Here is a 22,694-nt window from a genome sequence, read left to right as displayed (position 1 = left end):
GATGAGCGCGTGCTCCGTTGCAATACAGAGAAGTGATGGCCAGCCACAGCGCGAGGAACAGCCGTACAGGACACACAATGCGCGCGAGCACCGTAAAAAACGGTAAGCTTCAGAAGGCCAAAGCGTACACAGGTACTCTTCTCGTACCACAGAGTAACTTATTCTGAAATTGATTCTTTCCAAGTTGTCCGCTCACCCGCTGATTCTGTAACATGTAATTTCATGTAAATTAACAGAAGTTCGTAATATGTGTGGTTGTCGGGGCTCTGAGTCGTCGCCAAATTTGTTGAGATGCAAGCCACTCGAACGCTGTATGGTTAAGCAGGCTTTATTCCAAATACACCCCCGACCGCAGTACACAAATAGACACTACATTTCTCCACTGCACCGACCAACTGCCTCACTCGAATCCTCCCATCACATTCCATACAAGTCATTCTCTAGCTCGCGTTAGTTACTCAGGGCGAGCACAGCTTTTAACATTGCATTCCCATTATAATATTCCATCCCCATTATAAAAGTGAGCTCATTGTTTTAGGAAGAAAGCGTCATGATATCGTTTAAAATTAGAGAAGTTGAGGCCTCCTTGATATTTGTTTTTCTTTTAAGTTGATAGGGCTACCTGAGATTTCTTACCTTTCCATATGAAATTAGAGAGTAGAGAGCCTACTTTTTAAAATATGAGTTTGGGATGTGAGTTGGAATCATTGAAATGCTGCTTAATATGATAAGAGTTAACATGAGCTTATAAGAGTACAATCTGCTCCACCAGGAAAAAAATAGTGGATTCCATATGGCAACTATATCATTTACAGACTTAATAATGCAATCAAAATGTACTTCAGAAGTATTTTTAATGTTGTTTGTAAACCATAAACCTAAATACTTCATTTTAGCAGGTTGCCATCTGAAGTCAAAGAGTTGAATTTTTGTTTGTTACAATCATAGGCAACTACATGCCAATTATTTAAAAGTTAAAACTCCAGACAGAAATACCTCTCCATCAGAAATATTTTTTTTCTTTCAAAATATATATTCATTAAAAGATGTTCATTTTCAATCATTAGATAAGGACATTACTTTGACTGACATTAATAATACTGAAGCTCTTTAAAAAAAAAAAAAAAAGGACAGCCCTTGGACCAGACGTTTCACAATTGAATTCTATGCCTCCTTTGCAAAGATTCTTCTTCCATACCTTCTACTTTTACTTCATTTTTTAACCAGGATGCGTGTCAAGGTACTTTTCAGGAGGCGATCATTTGACTAATTCCAAAAGAGAACAGAGATCATAATTATAGTAAAAACTACCGAGCCATATCCTTAGTTAACTCAGATTTTAAGATCCTTGCCAATATATTAGCTATGAGTATCAACCATAATCTACCAGACCTTATTGGCCTGGAACAATAATTTTTTGTCAAAGGCAGACTACGTTCTGATATTGATCGTGTTTTCTTCAATGTCTTTGGCAATGCTTCTACATTAGGTTATTATTTGGCAGTCCATTGCCTTAGACGCTGATAAAGCCTTTGACAGGGTTGTGTGGGACTTCATGTTTGCAGCACTAAAATGCATTGGTTTCCTGCCCAAAATGTGTAGCTTGATCTCTTTACTCTACACTGGCCCTAAAGCTGCCATTTTTGTTAACGGCAACATATCTGATTATAGGTGTATGCGAAGTTCACCCCCTTATCCTTTCTCCCTTTTAATATTGCACTGGATCCCTTCCTAACTAAAATTCAATGAGATCCCAAAATTTCCAACCTACAACATGGTAAGATGCACATTTAATTATCTTTGTATGCGTATGTAGGAGGCTGGCCTGGCTTGTAGTGGGTACCAGAGGTACTTACACCTTGTGCCAGGTCCAGTTATCCCTTATTAGTGTAGAAGAGGTTTTTCTAGCAGCTTAGACTGATAGAAGGTAGCTATGGCAAAGCAACTTAGACTGAACTAGGAGACATGTAGAGCTCCTACTATACCACTGGTGTCAGATGCACAATATCATAAGAAAACACAATGCACACAGAGTTGCTAAAAATAAAGGTACTTTATTTTTATGACATTATGCCAAAAGTATCTCAGTGAGTACCCTCAGTATGAGGATACGTTATATACACAAGATATATGTACACAAACAAAAATTAGCTAAGTAATAGCAAGAAAAGTAATGCAAACAGTGTAGAATTATAATAGATTGCAATAGAAGCACATAGGTATAGGGGCAACACAAACCATATACTCCAAAAGTGGAATGCGAACCACGAATGGACCCCAAACCTATGTGAGCTTGTAGAGGGTCGCTGGGACTGTAAGAAAACAGTGAGGGTTTAGAAAGATAGCCCGCCCCAAGACCCTGAAAAGTAGGTGTAAAGTGCACCTACTACCCCCAGAGAGCACAAAAGTCGTGATAGGGGGATTCTGCAGGAAGAACAAACACCAGCAATGCAACAACAGTGGATTTCCGGACCGGAGTGCCTGTAAGACAAGAGAACAAGTCCAATAGTCGCGACAGTGTCAAGAGTGGGCAGGAGCCCAGGAAATGCCAGCTGAAAGTGCAAGGAAGCTGCCACCAGTTGGAAGAAGCTTGGAGTTCTGCAAGAAAGAAGAGGACTAGGAACTTCTCCTTTGGAGGATGGATGTCCCATGTCGCAATGAAGCTTGCAGAGGTGTTCCCACGCAGGAAGACCACAAACAAGCCTTGCTAGCTGCAAGGATCGCGGTATAGGTTTTTGGGTGCTGCTGTGGCCCAGGAGGGACCAGGATGTCACCACTTGGAGGAGGAGACAGAGGGGGCACCCAGCAACTCAGGGAGCCCTCACAGAAGCAGGCAGCACCCGCAAAAGTACCTGAACAGGCACTTGGAAGGAAAGTGAACAGGAGTCCATGCGAAGTCACAAAAGGGGGTCCCACAACGCCGGAGGACAACTCAGAAGGTTGTGCACTGCAGGAAGGAGTGCCGGGGACCCAGGCTTGGCTGTGCACAAAAGAAATCCTCGAATAGTGCACAGGAGCCGGAGCAGCGGCAAATCACGCGGTACCCAGCAAAGCAGTCTAGCGTAGGGAGGCAAGGACTTACCTCCACCACACTTGAACTGAAGAGTCACCGGACTATGGGAGTCACTTGGACAGAGTTGATGAGTTCCAGGGACAACGCTCGTCAGGATGAGAGGGGACCCAGAGGACCAGTGATTTTGTCTTTTGGTGCCTGCGTTAGCAGGGGGGAGATTCCGTTGACCCACAGGAGATTTCTTCTGAGCTTCTGGTGCAGGGTGAAGGCAGGCTACCCCCAGAGCATGCACCACCTGGAAACAGTCGAGAAAGCCGGCAGGATGAGGCGCTACAATGTTGCTAGTAGTCGTCTAGCTACTTTGATGCGGTTTTGCAGGCGTCCTGAGCAGTCAGCGGTCAATCCTTTGGTAGAAGGTGAAGAGGGATATGCAGAGGAACTCTGGTGAGCTCTTGCATTTGTTATCTGAAGAATTCCCCAAAGCAGAGACCCTAAATAGCCAGAAAAGGAGGTTTGGCTACCAGGTTAGGAGGATTGGCTACCAAGAGAGGTAAGAGCCTATCAGATGGAGCCTCTGACGTCATCTGCTGGCACTGGCCACTCAGAGCAGTCCAGTGTGCCCCCAACACCTCTGTTTCCAAGATGGCAGAGGTCTGGGACACACTGGAGGAGCTCTGGGCACCTACCCTGGGAGGTGCAGGTCAGGGGAGTGGTCACTCCCCTTTCCTTTGTCCAGTTTCACGCCAGAGCAGGGCTGGGGGATCCCTGAACTGGTGTAGACTGGCTTATGCAGAGATGGGCACCATCTGTGCCCATCAAAGCATTTCCAGAAGCTGGGGGAGGCTACTCCTCCCCAGCCTTCACACTTATTTCCAAAGGGAGAGGGTGTAACACCCTCTCTCAGAGGAAATCCTTTGCTGTGCCTTCCTGGGCCAGGGCTGCCTAGACCCCAGGAGGGCAGAAACCTGTCTGAGGGGTTGGCAGCAGCTGCAGTGGAGACCCCGGAAAGGCAGTTTGGCAGTACCCGGGTTCTGTGCTAGAGATCCGGGGGATCATGGAATTGTCCCCCCAATACCAGAATGGTATTGGGGTGACAATTCCATGATCTTAGACATGTTACATGGCCATGTTCAGAGTGACCATTGTGACGCTATACATAGGTAGTGCCCTTTGTATAGTGCACAAGTGTAATGGTGTCACCGCACTCACAAAGTCCAGGGAATTTGCCCTGAACGATGTGGGGGCATCTTGGCTAGTGCCAGGGTACCCACACACGAAGTAACTTTGCCCCCAACCTTCACCAGGTGAAGGTTAGACATATAGGTGACTTATGAGTTACTTAAATGCAGTGGTAAATGGCTGTGAAATAACGTGGAAGTTATGTCACGCAGGCTGCACTGGTAGGCCTGTTTAAGAATTGTCAGAGCTCCCTATGGGTGGCAAAAGAAATGCTGCAGCCCATAGGGATCTCCTGGAACCCCAATACCCTGGGTACCTCAGTACCATATACTAGGGAATTATATGGGTGTACCAGTAAGCCAATGTGAATTGGTAAATTTAGTCACTAGCCTGTTCGTGACAAATTTGAAAAGCAGAGAGAGCATAACCACTGAGGTTCTGGTTAGCAGAGCCTCAGTGAGACAGTTAGGCATCACACAGGGAACACATACAGGGCACATACTTATGAGCACTGGGGCCCTGCCTGGCAGGGTCCCAGTGACACATAGACACATAGACTAAAACAACATATATACAGTGAAATATGGGGGTAACATGCCAGGCAAGATGGTACTTTCCTACAGCATACAGTCCTTTTATACTGTTCCAACCCTTCTCAGTTCCTTCTGTCTTTCATGGAGTATGTTTTGTTTTCTTCCATCTGTCAGGTTATGAATTAGATACTCATAAATTTGAAATACTCCCCTTAAATATTAGTTGCACTATGGACAACATTTAACTGTATCAAACCCTTCACAGTCACTCAACCTACATTGAAAAATTAAGATGATAAAAGCAAAAAAGTGGCTACTGTAAACAGTGTTTACTCTTTGGAGAGAATTTGCTCTATACCGCACTGGCTGTTTGTGGTGGGGGTTGGCCACAGGACCTGGCCTGTGTCCACACCCTACAGCAATCCACTGCAGGCAGCCAACTCAATGCTGTGCACAGCCTTTCCTCACACACGGAGTGGGGTTTGGCATGCTCAGCAGAGGGTTGGACTCTAGGTCCAGTGGACCCCATCCCCTTAGACCAAAGCATACATAAAGGGCAGAGTGGCATGCAACCCCCTCTTCATTCCTTAATTATCCCCTGCGACCTCATCTCCCAGGAGCCATTCAAATACAATGTGGCGGGAGGCTGTGTGGCCTCATCTGCAACATTAAGTCCCCAGGGACACCACCGCCAGGGTCAAATACAATTAAACAGGAGAGGAGGGTGTGAAGCCCCCTTCCCCAGGCCTTGATGGACCTGGGTACCCCAACCCCCAGGGCCAATTACAATAAGAAAGAGGAGGGGCAGTGTGGCCTCCCTCCCTGAGCTTTCTTAGGCCCCCTGGGCTCAATATCTTGTTTAAAGGGGAAGGGACAGGAAGCAGCATTTTTTGTAAGTACATGGGGAGGGAGCGTGAGTAGGGCCCTTCCTCTTGACCATTTTGAACAACAGGGAGCCCACCCCCATGGGCCAGTCATATTATTTAAGGGGCACGGGCATGCAGTCCCCTCCGTAAGCCATGTTTTTCCCAAGGGACCCCATCCCTGGTGCCCAATAGCTCGATTGAGAGAGGGGGGCTGAGCTGTTTTGGGCCAGAGGACTCCTTCACCCAGAGCCCAATGTGTTTAATTAGGGAATGCCCCCTACCTGAGCCTTCTTAGGCCTTGGGATCAAATATAACAAAAAAAGGGGAGGGGGAGCTCAGCACCCCCTGAGGCCTGTAATGGCTGCCAGCAACATTTTTCTCTTACTGCTGGCAGTGCTTGCTCCTGCGGGAGAGATATTGCTCAAGCTTTCTGCGGAAGTCGGAAAGCTCTACATTTTTAACTTTCCACTCCTGCAAGACTCTCATGAACCTCTCAAGAACCCTATTGTCTAGATATACAAACATTTTTTAAACCTTAATTTCTCAAATATTATTGAACAGATTAACAACAAATCACAAAAAAACACAATCTCTGAACCAAGACCCAGCTTGCTACCAAATTTGTTTTAATTCAGTTCAGCAGTTTTTTGTGATAGTGCTTTTTAGAAAAGTCTATGCAAAATGCATGGTGTTAGAAATGGGGTCTCTAGTTGGCAGAGGTATTGTCCAACTAGGTACCACAATCCTAGACAGGGTAAGTCACACACAATTCAAATTATCCTGTGCCCACCCTCTGGTAGTTTGGCACTGAGCAGGCAGGCGTAGAAGGCACTGTAAAAAGTATTTGTGCAATAAAACACAGTGAAAACACCACAAAAATACACCACACAAGTTTAGAAAATTAGATAATATTTATCTCAATAAACTAAGGTCAAAACGACAAAGATTCAATAAGCACAAGTTGAAATATCACTTTTAAAAGGTTTAAAAGAGTCTCAATCTTTAAAAAAAAAAGCAGTTGTCTCTTTGTGACACACAGTACCTGGTATGCATCAAAAATAATTATGCACGGAGACCGCAGAGAAGGAGATGCGTTTAACATTAGGGTGTTATGTGGAATGTTCTGACGTGGCACAGATGATGTGCCATTTCTTTCCACGCTGCAAGGGGCTTGCGTTGTTTTTCAGCACACAGTCTTGGTTTCTCACTGCAGTGCAGGGATATTTCGACACCCAGGGACAATGCAGGGAAAATCCTTGATGCGCTGGAAGAAGGCATGGGCACTGCGTCGATCCGGTAGGCGCTGTGTAGAATTTTCCATCGTAAGGCAGGCGCTGCATCGAATTTCCAGTTGGGAAATCAGGCTGCGTCGTTCCAGCGGCTGTGCAGCGATTTCTCTGTCACAATGAAGTCTTCACGTCGATTTCGGCAGGTAGTGCGTTGTTTTTTGATGCACAAGTAGTTTTCTGAATAGATGAAGTCTTTTTGGCCCTGAAACTTCAGGAAACAGGAGGCAAGATCAACCCAGCCCTTGAAGAGCACTTTTGGGGAAGGCAGAGTCCTTCTCAGCAAAGTCAGAGGCCAGCAGGGCATCATTCCTTCTCAGCAAAGCCGTCAAGATTAGTCCTTTGGGCAGCCAGGCAGCTCCTCTGACACGGTGCAATTGCAGGTCTAGAAGTGTCTGGTTAGGTGGGGTCAGACACCCAATTTACATACCCCAAAATGCCTTAGAAGTGGCAGAGACTTCAAAGAGTGCTTTTGAAGTGCACAAATTCCCCTTTCAGTTCAGTTCTGTCTGCTAGGGTCCCTGTAGAGGGTTTAGCAGTCCATTGTTTGAGGGCAGGCCACTGGCTTTTGAAATGTAAGTGTCAGGCCCTACACGCTTCCAGCCCAGGAAGACCCACTCAATATGCAAATTAATGTGGTTGTCTGTGTGAAATGCACAAGGGAGTTGTCAGCAGCACAGACCAAATGGTGATGGGAGACAGGCTGTAAGGCACAAATGGTTCTCAGTACAGAGAAATGCTCACTTTATAAAAGTGGCATTTCTAAAATAGTAATAATATAAAATCCAACCTCATCAATAGGCAGGATTTGCCATTACCATTCTGGCCATACTAAATATGACCTGGTGTAGGAAATTACCATCTTCCTTGGCATGTTACCCCCATTTTTACCTGTATGTCAGTGTGTTTTTTCCTGTCTCACTGGGATCCTGCTGGTCAGGACCCCAGTGCTCATAGTTTATGGCCTAATGTGTGCGTCTGTAAAGTGCTTGACTGCGTCACTGAGGCTCTGCTAATCAGAACCTCAGTGCTTATGCTCTGTCTGCTTTTAAATTTGTCACTGTAGGCTAGTGACTTAATTTACCAATTTCAATTGGCACACTGGACCCCACTTATAAGTCCCTAGTATATGGTACCTAGGTACCCAGGGCATTGGGGTTCCAGGAGATCCTTATGGGCTGCAGCATTTCTTTTGCCACCCATAAGGAGCTCAGACAAACCCTTTCACAGGACTGCGACTGCAGCCTGTGTGAAATAACGCACATGTTATTTCACAGCCATTTTCACTGCACTTAAGTAAGTTATAAGTCACCTATATGTCTAACCTTCACTTGCTGAATGTTAGGTACAAAGTTACTAAGTGTGACGGCACCCTTGCTCTAACAAAGGTGCCCCCACATAGTTCAGGGCCATTTTCCGGGACTTTGTGAGTGCGGGGACACCATTACACGCGTGCACTACATAGAAGTCAATACCTATATGTAGCTTCACAATGGTAACTCCAACTATGGCCATGTAAAGTGTTTAAGATCATGGAATTGTCCCCCCATGCCAAATCTGGTATTGGGGAGCCAATTCCATGTATAATGGGGGCTCCACGATGGTCCCCCAGTACTGCCAAACCAGCTCTGTGAGGCTTGTACTGCAGTTACAGCTGCTGCCACTTCACAGACAGGGTTCTGCCCTCCTGGGGACTGAGCAGCTCAGTCCCAGGAAGGCAGAATAAAACATTTCCTCTGAGAGCAGGGTGTTACACCCTCTCCATTTGGAAATAGGTGTTACAGGCTGGGGAGGGGTGGCCTCCCCAATCCTCTGGAAATGCTTTGAAGGGCACAGATGGTGCCCTCCTTGCATAAACCAGTCTACACTGGTTCAGGGACACCTTGTACTCTGCTCTGGCGCAAAACTGGACAAAGGAAAGGGGAGTGACCACTCCCTTGTTCATCACCACACCTAGGGGTGGTGCCCAGGGCTCCTCCAGTGTGTCCCAGACTTCAGCCATCTTGCTTTGCAAGGTGTGGGGGCACTCTGGAGGGCTCTGAGTGGCCAGTGCCAGCAGGTGACATCAGAGACCCCTCCTCATAGGTCCATACCTGATAAGGTAGCCAATCCCCCTCTCAGGGCTATTTGGGGTCTTTCCTGTGGATTCTCTTCATATTTTACTTGAAAGTTTCCAGCAGGAATCCTCTGCAACTACTACTTCATCCTTTGACCTCAGATCAACCGCAGCCTGCTCCAGGAACCGCTGTAACAGGTACAAAGTATCCACAAGGGATACTTTTCTTCTGAAACTTCAGCTCCAGCCAGCAACTGCAACAGTTTCCATGGTGTGCACGCTCTGAGGACTCCCTGTCTTCATCCTGCACCAAAAGGACCGAAGAAATCTCCTGTGGGGTGACAGAGTCCCTCCCCTGCTCACACAGGCACCTTCCAAGTCGATGACCGGTACTCCTGGACTCCTCTCACAGTGATGAGCGTGCTCTTAGAAACACAGAGGGTGAACCCCATCAACACAGACTGTCCTGAGGCCCTCCTGACGCAATTTGGAGGAGGTAAGACCTTGCCTTCCCTGAGAGCGACAGTAACCCTGTGTACCGCGTCTTCTTCACCTCCTGAGGCCTCTGTGCACTATTTACAAAATTATTTTGTGCACAACCTGGCCCGGTTCCTCAGCACTCTGTCCTGTGATGCTCAACTCACCGAGTTGAGCTCCGGCGGCGTGGGACCCTTCTTTACAGTGCTGCACCAACCACGTTTTGCACCTCCTTTTTCCCTGTGTCCTGGGACTCTCCTGGGTGCTGCCTGGCATCCTGAGGGCTCCCTGAAGTTCTGAGAGCCCCCTCTTCCTCCTCACACAGAATTGAGGCCCCCAGGTCCACCCTGGGTCCAGCCAGCGTCATTTTGATGCAAAATGCAACTTTGTCGCAACCAAGGCTTGTTGGTGACTTCCAACATGAAATCACATCTGCATCCATCTTCACGTCGTGGGACATCCTTTGCATCATGCAGGAACCCGCTGGCATCTTCCCAGGGTGCATTCCTGCAGTCTTCGGCCTACCAGGGACTGTTCTTTTGCACCCTCTTTTAGGTTGGCAGGGGCTCCTGTCCTTCCTGGAACTTCTTTCGACTTCTGGACTTGGTCCCCTTCTTTTGCAGGTCTTCAGGTCCAGGAATCCAGCAGTTGTTGCTTGCAGACTTGGTTGGTTACTGAAATAATCCATATCACGAGGTGTAGTGTGTCCTAAGGAAACTTGCAGTACTTTACTCCTGCTTTTCTGGGCTCTGGGGTGGGGTAATTTACTTACCTTTACTGTATTCTTATTCTCCCAGCGATTCTGCACACACTACACTTGTCTAGGGGGGAATTTGTGATTCGCATTCGACTTTCTCAGTATATAGTTTGTGTTGCCCCAGACCTATTTCTCCCATTGCATTTTATAGCATTTCCTATAGTTTGCACTATCCTATGTTTAATTACTTACCATATTTTGGTGTCTAGTGTATATATTGTGTATAATACTTACCTCCAGAAGGAGTATTGCCTCTAAGATATTGTTGGTACTGTGTCACCAAGATAAACTACCTTTATTTTTGGTAACACTTTACTTGTGTATAAGTACTGTGTAACTATAAGCTTTGCATGTCTCCTAGTTCAGCCTAAGCTACCTCTATCAGCCTAAGCTGCTAGAACACTACTACTTCACTAATAAGGGATAACTGGACCTAGTATAAGGTGTAAGTACCCAAGGTACCCACTACAAACCAGGCCAGCCTCTTACACCTGGTTACCCCTTTCAGTTCAAAATCTGACACTCAAAAAGTATATGAGGGTAGACCTAATGGTACCCAAAAATGCCTTTGAAGTGGGGGAGACTTAAAGAGTGGTTTTGAAGTGCACAATTTCCCCTTTCAGTTCAGTTCTGTCTGACAGGGTCCCAGTAGGGGGTTTAGCAGTCCATTGTGTGAGGGCAGGCCGCTGGCTTTTGAAAATTGTCAGGCCCTCCACCCTTCAGCCCAGGAAGACCCCCTCAATATGCAGATGAATGCAGGTGTGAATGAGTGTCCTGTGTTTGTGGTTGTCTGGGTGAAATGCACAAGGGAGCTGTCAACCACCACAGACCAGACGTTGATTGGAGACAGGCTGTAAGGCACAGAGGGTTTTAAGTGGAGAGAAATGCTCACTTTCTAAAAATTGCATTTATAAAATAGTTATTTTAAAGCAAACCTCACCAATCAGCAGGATTTTCCATTACCATTCTGGCCATACTAAGTATGACCTGGTTACTCCTTTCAGATCAGAATCTACCACTCAAAAGGTATATGAGGGTAGATCTAATGTTAGTCTGTGAAAGGAGCAGGCCTCACAGTAGTGGTAAACACAGTTAGGAGTCTTCCACTACCAGGACATGTAAAACACATATGCACATACCCTGCCTTTTACCTACATAGCACCCTGCCCTATGGGTTTACCAGAGCCTACCTTAGGGGTGACTTATATGTAGGAAAAGGGGTGTTTAAGGTTTGGCAAGTACTTTTAAATGCCAAGTTGAAGTGGCAGTGAAACTGCACACACAGGCCTTGCAATGGCAGGCCTGAGGTATGGTTAAGGGGCTTCTTAGGTGGGTGCACAATCAGTGCTACAGGCCCACTAGTAACATTTAATTTACAGGCCCTGGGCACATGTAGTGCACTTCACTAGAGACTCATCAGTAAATCAAATATGCCAATTGGGGATGAACCAATGTCACCATGTTTAAAGTAGAGAGCATATGCACTTTAGCACTGGTTAGAAGTGGTAAAGTGTATAGAGTCCTAAAACCAGCAAAAACAGTGTCAGAAAAGTGGAGAGAGGCAGGCAGAAAGTTGGGGGATGTCCACCTTAAGGCTGTCAGGTCTAACACATTGGGATTTTGTGTTTTGGGACTTCCCTTTTTTCTCAGCCCCCACTTGACGGATCATCCTAAAACTTTCTATGCACAAACTAGGCTAAACAGAACACTTTGTTTGGAAGATTTCATATATGTATAATTTCTATATACTTGGTAATTCTCTTACCCCAAAGTACCTTGCATACATTTCTTATCTTATTACCCAAAGGCAAAATAATACTCTTTAGAGATTCTTTGAACAAATCATTGTAACTACTGAGTGAAGGAGATGTGAGTACATGTTAAACTCCCATCTTCGCTACAACTCCTCCCTGGCCAGTCACTTTCTCAACAAGGGTGAAAGAAGGACTTAACACTGCTACTGTTTCTTTGTTATTCTGCTCACAGTGTCAGCTAAAGTATACATAGTGGAACACATATATGTAGGCCCCCTTTACTCTTCTGTAACCATGCATATTGTGGTTCCTCACCTTTTCTGGGTCATGGAGTCCAATCCAAACAGGATGGGACTTCTGATAGGCTGCAATATGCGAGGCAATGATGCTTGCTTCAGAATCATCCATGATGGAAGCCAAGTGTGCCCCATGTCCATAGTCTTGGCACTCAAACTGTATGGACAGAAACACATGCATTGGACACATGTATGTAAAGCACTCAGTTTTGATTCACATTAGAAAAATTCTCATAACAAGCAGATTTTATTTTTATTAGCTGTTGACTTTCATCCCTAACAATACCAGGTGTTAACCAGTCACTCCTAGTCCCACCATGAGCAGACTGAATCCACCATCACCCAATCATTTTTACAACAACCAGAGACAATCTGACCCACTAGCAACAGCCATCAACTTCAACCCTACCATTAGGAGATGCCCTTTGTTATGAGCGAGGCAGCTTTTACCCCACAGTATTAGACATTTATTATCAGCAATCAACCATCTGCACTTTCATAACCCTTGCCAGAAACTTCTATTATCATTAACTAGTCATCCCCATTCATGTCCAAAAGCAGAACATTTTCCCCCCATCAACATACTTATTCCTACCACCACAAAGAGAAATCACGTATTTCCACCACCTTCATAGCTTCACTACCATGAACACAGCTAGTGTCACTCTCTACAAACCTACACCATCATGAGAGTAACACATGTGTTGCAAATTTCAGGAAAGCTCAATTAGCTTTAACACATCCATTCCCAACTTGAGTAAACTACCAACACAAGTAGTACACATCCACCTTCCCTTCACAAGCAACCATTAGCATACACACCAATGACTGACTAGGTGCCTGAGTGAGTGTGATTGTACAGCATGTTTAATTAATTAAACCACAGTAGTCCATGTGATCCAGAGACGTACATCTGCCCGAAATAAACCAGCATACAATCAATCTACACGGAAAATCATTTACATTATGATATCTGACATGGCTTTAGCTCTTATGGACCAACATTGGATATGTCAAAATTAAACTGTCCCGATATACACTGTACTAATGTACTGAGAACATTTTATAACTGATTAGGAGCAGTGAGGTTATTTGATAACTTTGGGATTACAGCATAATTCTAACATTCTACCGTAGAACAGAGCCGAAAGGAGAATTGATTCAGTAAGTTCTCTTGTGATGTTTATAGTATTGATGTGGCAGACCTGCCAACTTCACCAAAAACATTACAGTGTGGGGGGGGGGGGGTGGGGCCTTGGAGGGGGTGGGGTCTCTTGCGAAGAAGCACCTAAGAGGCACTTTTGTCTCACCCGGCCCCAAACCCCGTCCACCAAAACAAAAAGAACGCTTGCTGAGGCTACTGCCGATGTTCTGAGGATGTCCCGAGGTAAAAGTCTCTGAAACCAAGCTGAAAACCAGCTGAAGGGCTTGTTTTCCCTGCCACCGTGTGATATTGGCTTCTCACAGAGAGACCATGTGAAGGGAGCCAATATCGTGTTTCACACGGTGGCACCATGTGAGTTGGCAGGTCTGATATGGTTATACCATTTGATTTTCTGTTACACATGCACTGGAGAAGTGTCTGGCTGTTGGAACCTGTTTGGTGGTCAAAGAGAGAAATTAGGGATTGATGGCCCTGAATGTATCAACGGGGTGTCTTTGTCTCTGGTAGTCTGGGGCCATACTATTATGAAGTCCAGTAAGTGAGCACTAAGTGCATTATTTTAGTACTGGACCCTGAGGATAACCGGGTAGAGCAGTCTGAATTTTACTCTGGGAGGTGATGTCGGGTTAGGGACTCAGTACTCACACTCAACTGTAATAAATGAGTGACCTTCTTGTTTTTTCTTAACTTAGAAAGTATCAGGTTTCATAGCAGGACCAACACATTTCAGCTTCCAATTGTAGCCTTGTTCACAGTATCTGCCATTTCATTTTCAGTCTCACGTTTAAAGTGCAAGCGAAAAAACTGAAACAGAAAAACATTTGCATTGCAGTGGTAACTTAAGGCCTGATTTAAATTTCTGCGGAGAGGAAACTCCATCACAACAGTGACAGATATCCCATCCACCAAAATCTGAATCCCACAGGAAACAATGGATTTAAATGTTGGCAGATGGGATATCCGTCACTGTTGTGACAGAGCTACCCCTATGACAAAATCGTTTTCAGGCCCATAGTCTTTTTTTCAAAATCCCTGACAGAAAAGCTCATTACATCAGTGTGTGGATAGAGTGCATAGATTGCAGTTCAATAATATCCCTAGTGAGGTATTAATTTTGTGAATTATTATTAGACATTCAATGATACCATAAATGAAAATTGGACAATATAAGAACTCATCATATAATATATATGTTATGTTAAATTCACAGTAGACAAATTGCTGTGAGCGTGGCAGACAGTGTGTTATGTGGTGTTTCATGTGCTTTACTCAACATAACTTGTGAATTGCAGTAGTTTTGCATGTTTGAACCAGAATCATAACTCAGTTTTTAACTGTGTTGTTTTCAGTGAATTTCATGGATGTGTACAGCAGGAATTGGACGAAGGTTCTGGACTTTGATCAGGCTCTACGCCTAACCCCTAGCAAGCAGCCAACATCAGCTGAGTGGCAATGTGGGGAGTCATCCCTGCTGTTCACAACCTTTGGCTTTGCGCTGCAGATCCACCCTTTTTAACTGTTTTATTGTTTTTCCAGCACATAACAATCCACACATGATAGGCTCATAAGGATACTATGTGGTCATTGACAAGTTACCCCCTCTACACCCACCTTTTTCTCAACTGTCCCGACCATTAGATAGACCCTCTCTGAGTTATACTTCTTGGAGGGTGAATTCTAGGTGGGGCCGCCATTCCCATTGGCCACATGATTTTCATTAAGTTAATTGTTTATTTGCCATTTCCCCCAAATCTTGCTGAATTTCCTTTCACATGCTATGCTCTCACATCCCACATTTTCTGCTTCCATGCATCTGTTCATACATACCCTCCTACCACATAGCCTTCATTAGAATTTGGGTCTATGCCCAAAACTTGGCCAAGTACCTGTTTGCAATGATAAATTCCAGCATGCAAAACAGTAGTTGCAGTCTCAGAATGTCTATTTCACTGGAGATGCCCAGCATAACAACTTGGGGTGTTTTGGGAATGTTTATCTCCACTATAGCTCCAAATTCCTGTAAGACTTCTTCTTCCCAGTAAACATTCACCCTAGGGCAATTCCAGAGTGTATGTATTCAGGTATCATCATCTCTGATTCATCTAAGCAAGTGCAGATCTGGCATGGTTCCCTAGTTAAGCAGTTTGCCCTGTTGTAGTATATTTAATGGAAAATATTAAACTGTGTTAATCTCAATCTTGGTTTGATTGCTACCTTTCTGGGGTGCATAAGAGTCACTTCCGAATCAATGTCCTTTAAGACTTCCAACCAGGGGCGGCTCCACCGCTATGGCAGAGGAGCGTCACCCCCCGCCAGCAGCAGCAGCTGGAAACCTTTCACTATAAAATGTTAATAAAAACCGTTTATTATCATTTTACAGTGAAAGGGGTGGAACCATGGTGCTGTGACAGGGACGAGGGGAGTGCACAGCACTCCCCCTCAGTGTGCATGTATGTTTGGCCAGCTGTCTAGGGCCAGCCAAACACACATGTACACTGGGCTCTCTCCAATCCAGCAATGCAGGTGCTGCGTTATTGGGTTGGAGACAGTAGGCAGAGACTTCCACTCTACCACGGAGCGCCCTGGCTGGGAGCTCCATCCGACCCTAATGCTGTTTTCATTCATCTCTGGCAGGCACCAACTGGTATTCTCATTGAAGTGTGACAAATCATCTCCCCCAACCTTACTAACTCTCCCTGCATTTCTATCCCTATCTGGTCCCAGTGTTGAAATCCTGGGAGTTTTTTAACTTCTTTTAATAATGTCCCCATCCATAATGATGTGACTGATATGATTTTCCTGGCCTGCCTGAAGACTCTGGTTGTGTCGTTCCATGCTTTCAGTGTCACCCAGGTCAGCGTGGGCAGGTATCTTCTGTCTTTTCTCCCATACACGTAATGTATATCTGTGGCCTTCCTCATCTCAGCTTTCTCTAATTTGATTGCTGGCTCAATGTGCAGAGCGAATCCCCATTCATAAATGACTTGGAGTTGTGTGGCCCTACAGTATGCCTGGATATCTAGAAGAGCCAGCTCCCCATTATATACTGCACAAAGCTATCTTGGGGGTGCCCACATCCCAAAGCAAAATGCGTAACATTTTGTCGTTGTGGTCAAAGTAAGTATCATGGATCATGAAGGGGGTGTTTAGTGGCACATATAACAGTTTTGCTAGTGTGATCATTTTAAAAAACAGAAGTTCTTCCTTTTCAGAAATTCCCCCAGAACTCAGTCTAGGTTTAGTTTCAGGAATTGGCCTGTCTTCATTGTTATCTAAAAAAATTCCCAGATACTTAAAGCCTGTTCTTGATACTCGGAAGACCCCACTCAGCCCAACATGATTCCTGCAGTCCCCAATCTGCCAAAGTACAGAATTCTCCCAGTTGATGCAGTAGCCCAGGTCTGTTTCGAAGCTACAAAAAAATCGACAGAATAGTCGGGTTCTACATCTCTGGATTGGTGAGATAAATCAAGGTATCATCTACATAAAACAATATCTTTTCTGGTTAGTGGGTCACTGTAGGGAAATCCACTGAATCAGACCTGAGCGTCACCTAGCACTCCAACAGCTCCATGCACATAGTGAACAACAGGGACCCACCCCTTTTTTAAATGGAATCATTATGTTTTAATATTTTCCCTTTTTTATATTTAGCAAAAAATCATGATTTCAGCATAAAATGATGGCTCGGTTGCTACACAGAAATTGCAGCGTGTGATTGTGATGGCTCACTGACAAGATATGAAAATCCTAAATATTGTGATACAAAATTATTGTGACAAAAATATCGAGCACAAAAGTATCGTTATCCTAAGCTTAATTTTGAAAGTACAGTAGGGAAAGCGTTGGACTCAGGAGGGGTCAAATTCACTATTTCCACTCCAGTCAGTGCAACAGTAGAGAAAGTGTTGGACTCATGACGGGTAGAATTTACTATTCCCACGCCAGTCTATGCAACAGTAGGAAATGCATTGGACTCAGGAGGGGTAATTGTACTATTCCCACTCCAGTCAGTGCAACAGTAGGAAAAGTGTTAGACTCAAGAGAGTAAAATTTAACATTCCAACTCCAGTCTGTGCATCAGTAGGGAAAGCTTTGGACTCAGAAGGGGTAAAATGTACTATTCCCACTCCAGTTTGTGCAACTATATATATATATATATATATATATATATATATAGAGAGAGAGAGAGAGAGAGAGAGAGATGGATAATGATATATATAAATAGATATATTTATATATAGATATAGATATATGTATAGATATATATGTATAGATAGGAAATACATTTGAAAAATCATAGAAATTCACTGAAAAAAACAAGGTTACAGGGACATTATAGTTAGGAAATAGAATTTATAAACATGTAGACATTCACTGAAAAAAAACAAAGGTTCCAGGGACACTATAGTTAGGCTTTGAATTTACTCTCATAATACCATACAAATTCAGCAGTTATAGTTACCTGAGCTAACTATAACTTGCGCCTCCGTAATGCATTGCTTATGACCTGACATAATACATTACACATGACGTAGTCAGTGACATCACTGATGACATCTCAAATGACATCACTGATGATATCACAGATGACATCAACTGAACCACTCACACACCCAATCTATCGATCATAGAAACTGTCATAGAACCACAGACATACAACTACTCACATACTCATTTACAAACCCAGTAAACAACAGACACACACGCCTGCACACACTTACACATCTACTGACACAACCATTCTCTCACCTACACAGTACTAACTAATTCACATAGACACATAGTTACTCACACAAGTCAAAGACCATTTCAGTCAATTACCCAGCCACTTCTACACCTATACAACCACTCACATACTCACTTACACACTCACACAGCTACTGACACACCCATCACTCACCTATACAACCCTTCGCACAACCAGACACACCATTTGCTTACTAACACACTGCACAGTCACTCACCTGTCTTCTATTTCACCCACTGACACAGTCATAAACCTCATGTACAGCCAATCTCTCACTCATACAGTCATTGAGATGGATACTAACTCACATATCCAGCTACCAACACACTCACCTATACAGACACTAACACACCCAGTCACTCACCCATACAGTTATTCAAACATTGACTCACTCTCCGATACATTTACTGACAAAGCCACTTATTTATGGATACTGTTGCTCATACAATAACTCACTCACCCATAGTCATTAAGTCAGCCACTCAGTCAACGACACTGTCACTAACACACTCAATTACTCACCCATACAAGCAATCACACACCCACACTTTACCCGTACAATTACTCACACATCAACTAAGTCAATCAATCAAGCAATTCACACAGCCACTTTGCCAGCTATATAGCTACTTTCACATTCACTCACTTTCCCATAAAGTCACTGAAACGTACACATACTTATTCATTGAGGCTCTGACACACCCACTAACTCACTGATACAGTTACAAAAACACTCCGTAACTGAGCCATACAAGTAGTCACACACGCACTCACATGTAAATCCACTCACACGCCCAACCACTGAACCAGTGCATCTACTCAGAAACATACTCATTCACCCATAAAGATACTTACACATCCGCTCACTCTCCCATACAGTGACTGACTTTATAAGCTTTTCACCCAAAGACACACTCACACATCAATACAACCAGTTGCACTGACTGGATGATGTCTTCAGTGATGTCATTTGAGATGTCATCAGTGATATCATGAGTGATGCCACTGAAATGTCATGAGTGATGTAATATGTGAGGTCATAAGTAGTGCATTACGGGGACGCAAGTTATAGTTAGCTCAGGTAACTATAACCGCTGAATTTCTATGTTTTTTTGTGAGTAAATTCAGAACCAACTATAATGTCCCTGTAACCTTTGTTTTTTTCAGTGAACTTCTAAGGTTTTTCATACTTCTATTTCCTAATTATAATGTACCTGTAACCTTTGTTTTTTTCAGTGAATTTCTATATTTTTTTAACGTATAATAATTTAATTACTATACAATAATCCAACCACCGCTGCGCATGGCTAAAGGGAGTTGGCCACAGTCAGTCTCTCTGGGTGTGGGAATAGGTGTAAGAGGGTGTATCTGGGGTCGGAGTGGCTGTGAGACTCTCTGTCTGGGTGTGCGAGAGCATACATCAGTGTCTTAGTGGGTGTGTCAATGTTTGAGTGGGTCTGTGAGTGGGTGCATGATGCTATGAGTTATCTGTGAGTGGGTGTATGAGTGTCTCAGTAGGTCTATGTGTAGGTGCATCAGTGTTTCAGGGGGTCTGTGAGTGGGTGCATGAGGGTCTGAATGGGTCTGTAGGTGGGTGCATGAGGGTCTGAGTGGATTTGTGAGTGGGCATGTGAGGGTTTGAATTGGTCTGTGATTGGGTGCATGAGGGTTTGAGTGGGTCTGTGAGTGGATGTGTCAGTGTCCTTGTGGGTCTGTGACTGGGTGCATGAGAGTCTGAGTGGATTTGTGAGTGGATGTGTGAGGGTCTCAGTGGGTCTGTGTGTATCAGTGTCTCACTTGCTCTTCGAGTAGGAGCATCAGTGTGTGAGTGGGTGTGTGTGCGACATTGTCTCAGTGGGTCTGTCAATGGGTGTATGAGGGTCTGAGTGGATTTGGGAGTACGTGCGTGAGGATCTGAATGGGTCTGTAAGTGGGTGCATCAATGTTTGAGTGGGTCTGTGAGTGGATGTGTCAGTGTCTGTGTGGGTCTGTGAATGTGTGTGTGAGGATCTGAGTGCATCTGTGAGTGAGTGCGACAGTGTCTGAGTAGGTCTGTGAGTGGGTGCCTGAGGGTCTGAGTAGATTTGTGAGTGGATGTGTGAGGGTCTGAATGGGACTCTGAGTGGATGCATGAGGGTCTGTGTGTGGGTGTGTGAGGGTCTGAGTGGGTCCGCGAGTGGGTGCATCAGTGTCTGTGTGGGTTGAGTGAAGAAAGCCATTCAAATGGAGATCAATTTTATAGAAGTATCCCCATCCCCAGATAGGGATTCTCCTGCCAAAAAAAGGAAGAATAGGAAGAATAGGGTCTTTTTAAGACAAATCTAACTCTGGGGAACGGCTTCAGCAACCAACAAGGAGCTGATTAGTCGACCAGGGATGGGAGCTCCCACCGCCATTGAGAAAGTACTTGACTCTACCATTGTAACTTAGCTTGGCAGTCATATTCAAGCAGTAGTAGAGCCCATCTTTAGTGTTTTATATTAAAAGATGGTAACATTTTTACAGAATACAATGGAAGGGCTAAAAGTGAAGTTGGGGGAGACTGAAACAGCACTTATTGACTTGAACAATTTGTCAACTGAGAATCAACTTCTCCTTGCTGAAATCCCAATGAGGTTATGTTGCCTACAAGGGTTCCTTCTCCTTCTTCCAATAGGAACCCGCAAAGACCGGCAATATCTTCCCTTTCTGAGTTGAAGGGGCCAGTAGATAACATCTTCAGACTACAACTCCCCCCTGAAGCGACACCACTGGTAGCTGTACTGGTGGGTGTTCCCCCTCTAAGAGAGGGGATATCAGAATCCACCTCTGAGCTGATTCACAAAACTAAATTCTGTTGTAATGATGGGGTGGGGATTGGGCCCCAAGTTTCCTTACATATTAGCATGGCTATAATGGTGGGCTGGGATAATACAAGTGGAAAACAGAAGAGGGGGACTGTATAGTTCTCAATTTTGTTTTTCTCGACGTAGCAGGGGGGCTGATCTACAAGAGGCTTTCTGTACATCCTGCGGGTATCAGAACATTGTCACTTGTTTTTTTCTATCCTCCTATGAGCTTTGGTCATACAGTGCTGGTTAGATTTCCTTTGAGAGGGCCACTACCTCAGGAAACAAGTATTCAGGGTGCCCCTCCTTAACGTGTCAAATAGATTTCAATTGCTGAGCCACTTAGATGCTAATGGCTGTCTGGACTCTGAGGCTATTCTATCACCACAGATTAGGGATCATAAGGAGCTTGAGAGACCCCCCATTCTGACACTTTAGCCAGATTCCAATTTGAATGTGCTTAGCTGGAACATTGCAGGATTAAGTAGTAAAAGAGATGATGAGAGGTGGTACAACTTATTATTAGACCAGCATATAGTAGGCCTATAAGAAACTTGAGATATGGATAATACAGTCCTTATGAACGGATATACCCCTCATTGTGATCCTGCTCTACCCTCTGAGTCAGACAGGGCTAAAGGGGTTTACTCACTCTAATTTCCCTCAAGATTCCATGTATTCCTCAGAAGCTTGATACAGGCTCCAGTAAATTATTGGTGGTCCAATTGTTTTTCAAAAATATGTCTGACCTACCGACTGTGAATTTTTGTAACTCCTTTGCAAGTGTTTGACCCACTAATCATTTGCTATGTTTAAAATCATTTTTAAAGATGTGTGAGGAAAGGCAGAATACCCCCTATTGGGTTATTATTTTGGGTGATTTTAACTTGCATCAATGCTGGAGTGGGTGCCATGTTGATGATGATTTTGGTCCAGAGAATCATTAGGTGCCCACTTTGAGCATACATCCCGAGGAGAGCTGCTAGAGGAAATCGTTGCTAATTGTACCCTACAACTTATTGTGGATAAGAAGGAGGGAAAAAGTATCCCATCTTTCATTGACAGTAAGGAGACTATCCCTACCCATTCCATTGAAAGATAGCCATAGGATAGCAGCCCACTGCCTTTGAGGGACCCCCTGTACCATACAGGCCCTCTCAAGTGCAGCAAATCACTTGTTAATGTCATCCCCCTCCTTGTAAGGGGGAACTATCTTGTGCAGATTCCTGGAATCATGCTCTCTAACAGGATTGTTATCAGGAATACTGCTGCTGCCACCATGGGGTCCAAACCCCAACCTCTGTCTCTCCTTCTCCAGGTCTAGGGATTCCCTGTATAGAGCCAGCTGTTGCTGTTTAAGCTTCAGTCTGGTCTCTTCCACTCTCAACTTGTTGAGTTCCCTTTCTAACATTTTGTCTTCAGGGTGGGTGGGTTGGGAATGCTTGGACACAGAAGATATATTGGAATTAACAGAGGGAGACCTGTCCCTAACAGCTTGCACTCTAACAATCTGGCCTTCAGGAACAAAAACATCCCTACTATGATGAGAGCTTCTATTACTACCAGCATTTCTATGTGGTCTGCTAAGGGGCAGATTAGGAAGAGAACCCTGTACACCTCCCCCAAGGGGCTCCCCTGTGAGCTATCTACCAACTTCTCAGATGAAGGGCCACCCTGGGCCTTATCATTCTCAATGAGCATGTCAAACAGTAATTCTCTAGAAGGGTTCTTTCC

General features: G+C 44.6%; 1 protein-coding gene across 1 annotated transcript in view; it reads right to left on the bottom strand.

The window, feature by feature from the left end:
- LOC138261598 (regenerating islet-derived protein 4-like) overlaps positions 1-22,694 on the bottom strand; it is a 254,980-nt gene that overhangs the window by 177,081 nt on the left and 55,205 nt on the right. The window contains exon 4 of the mRNA XM_069210703.1: positions 12,237-12,374. Coding sequence (XP_069066804.1) covers positions 12,237-12,374 — 138 coding nt within the window. The remainder of the gene's footprint in view (positions 1-12,236; positions 12,375-22,694) is intronic.

Source organism: Pleurodeles waltl, chromosome 10, assembly GCF_031143425.1.
Source record: "Pleurodeles waltl isolate 20211129_DDA chromosome 10, aPleWal1.hap1.20221129, whole genome shotgun sequence".
NCBI lineage: Eukaryota > Metazoa > Chordata > Amphibia > Caudata > Salamandridae > Pleurodeles > Pleurodeles waltl.
This window is presented reverse-complemented; position numbering and strand designations above follow the sequence as displayed.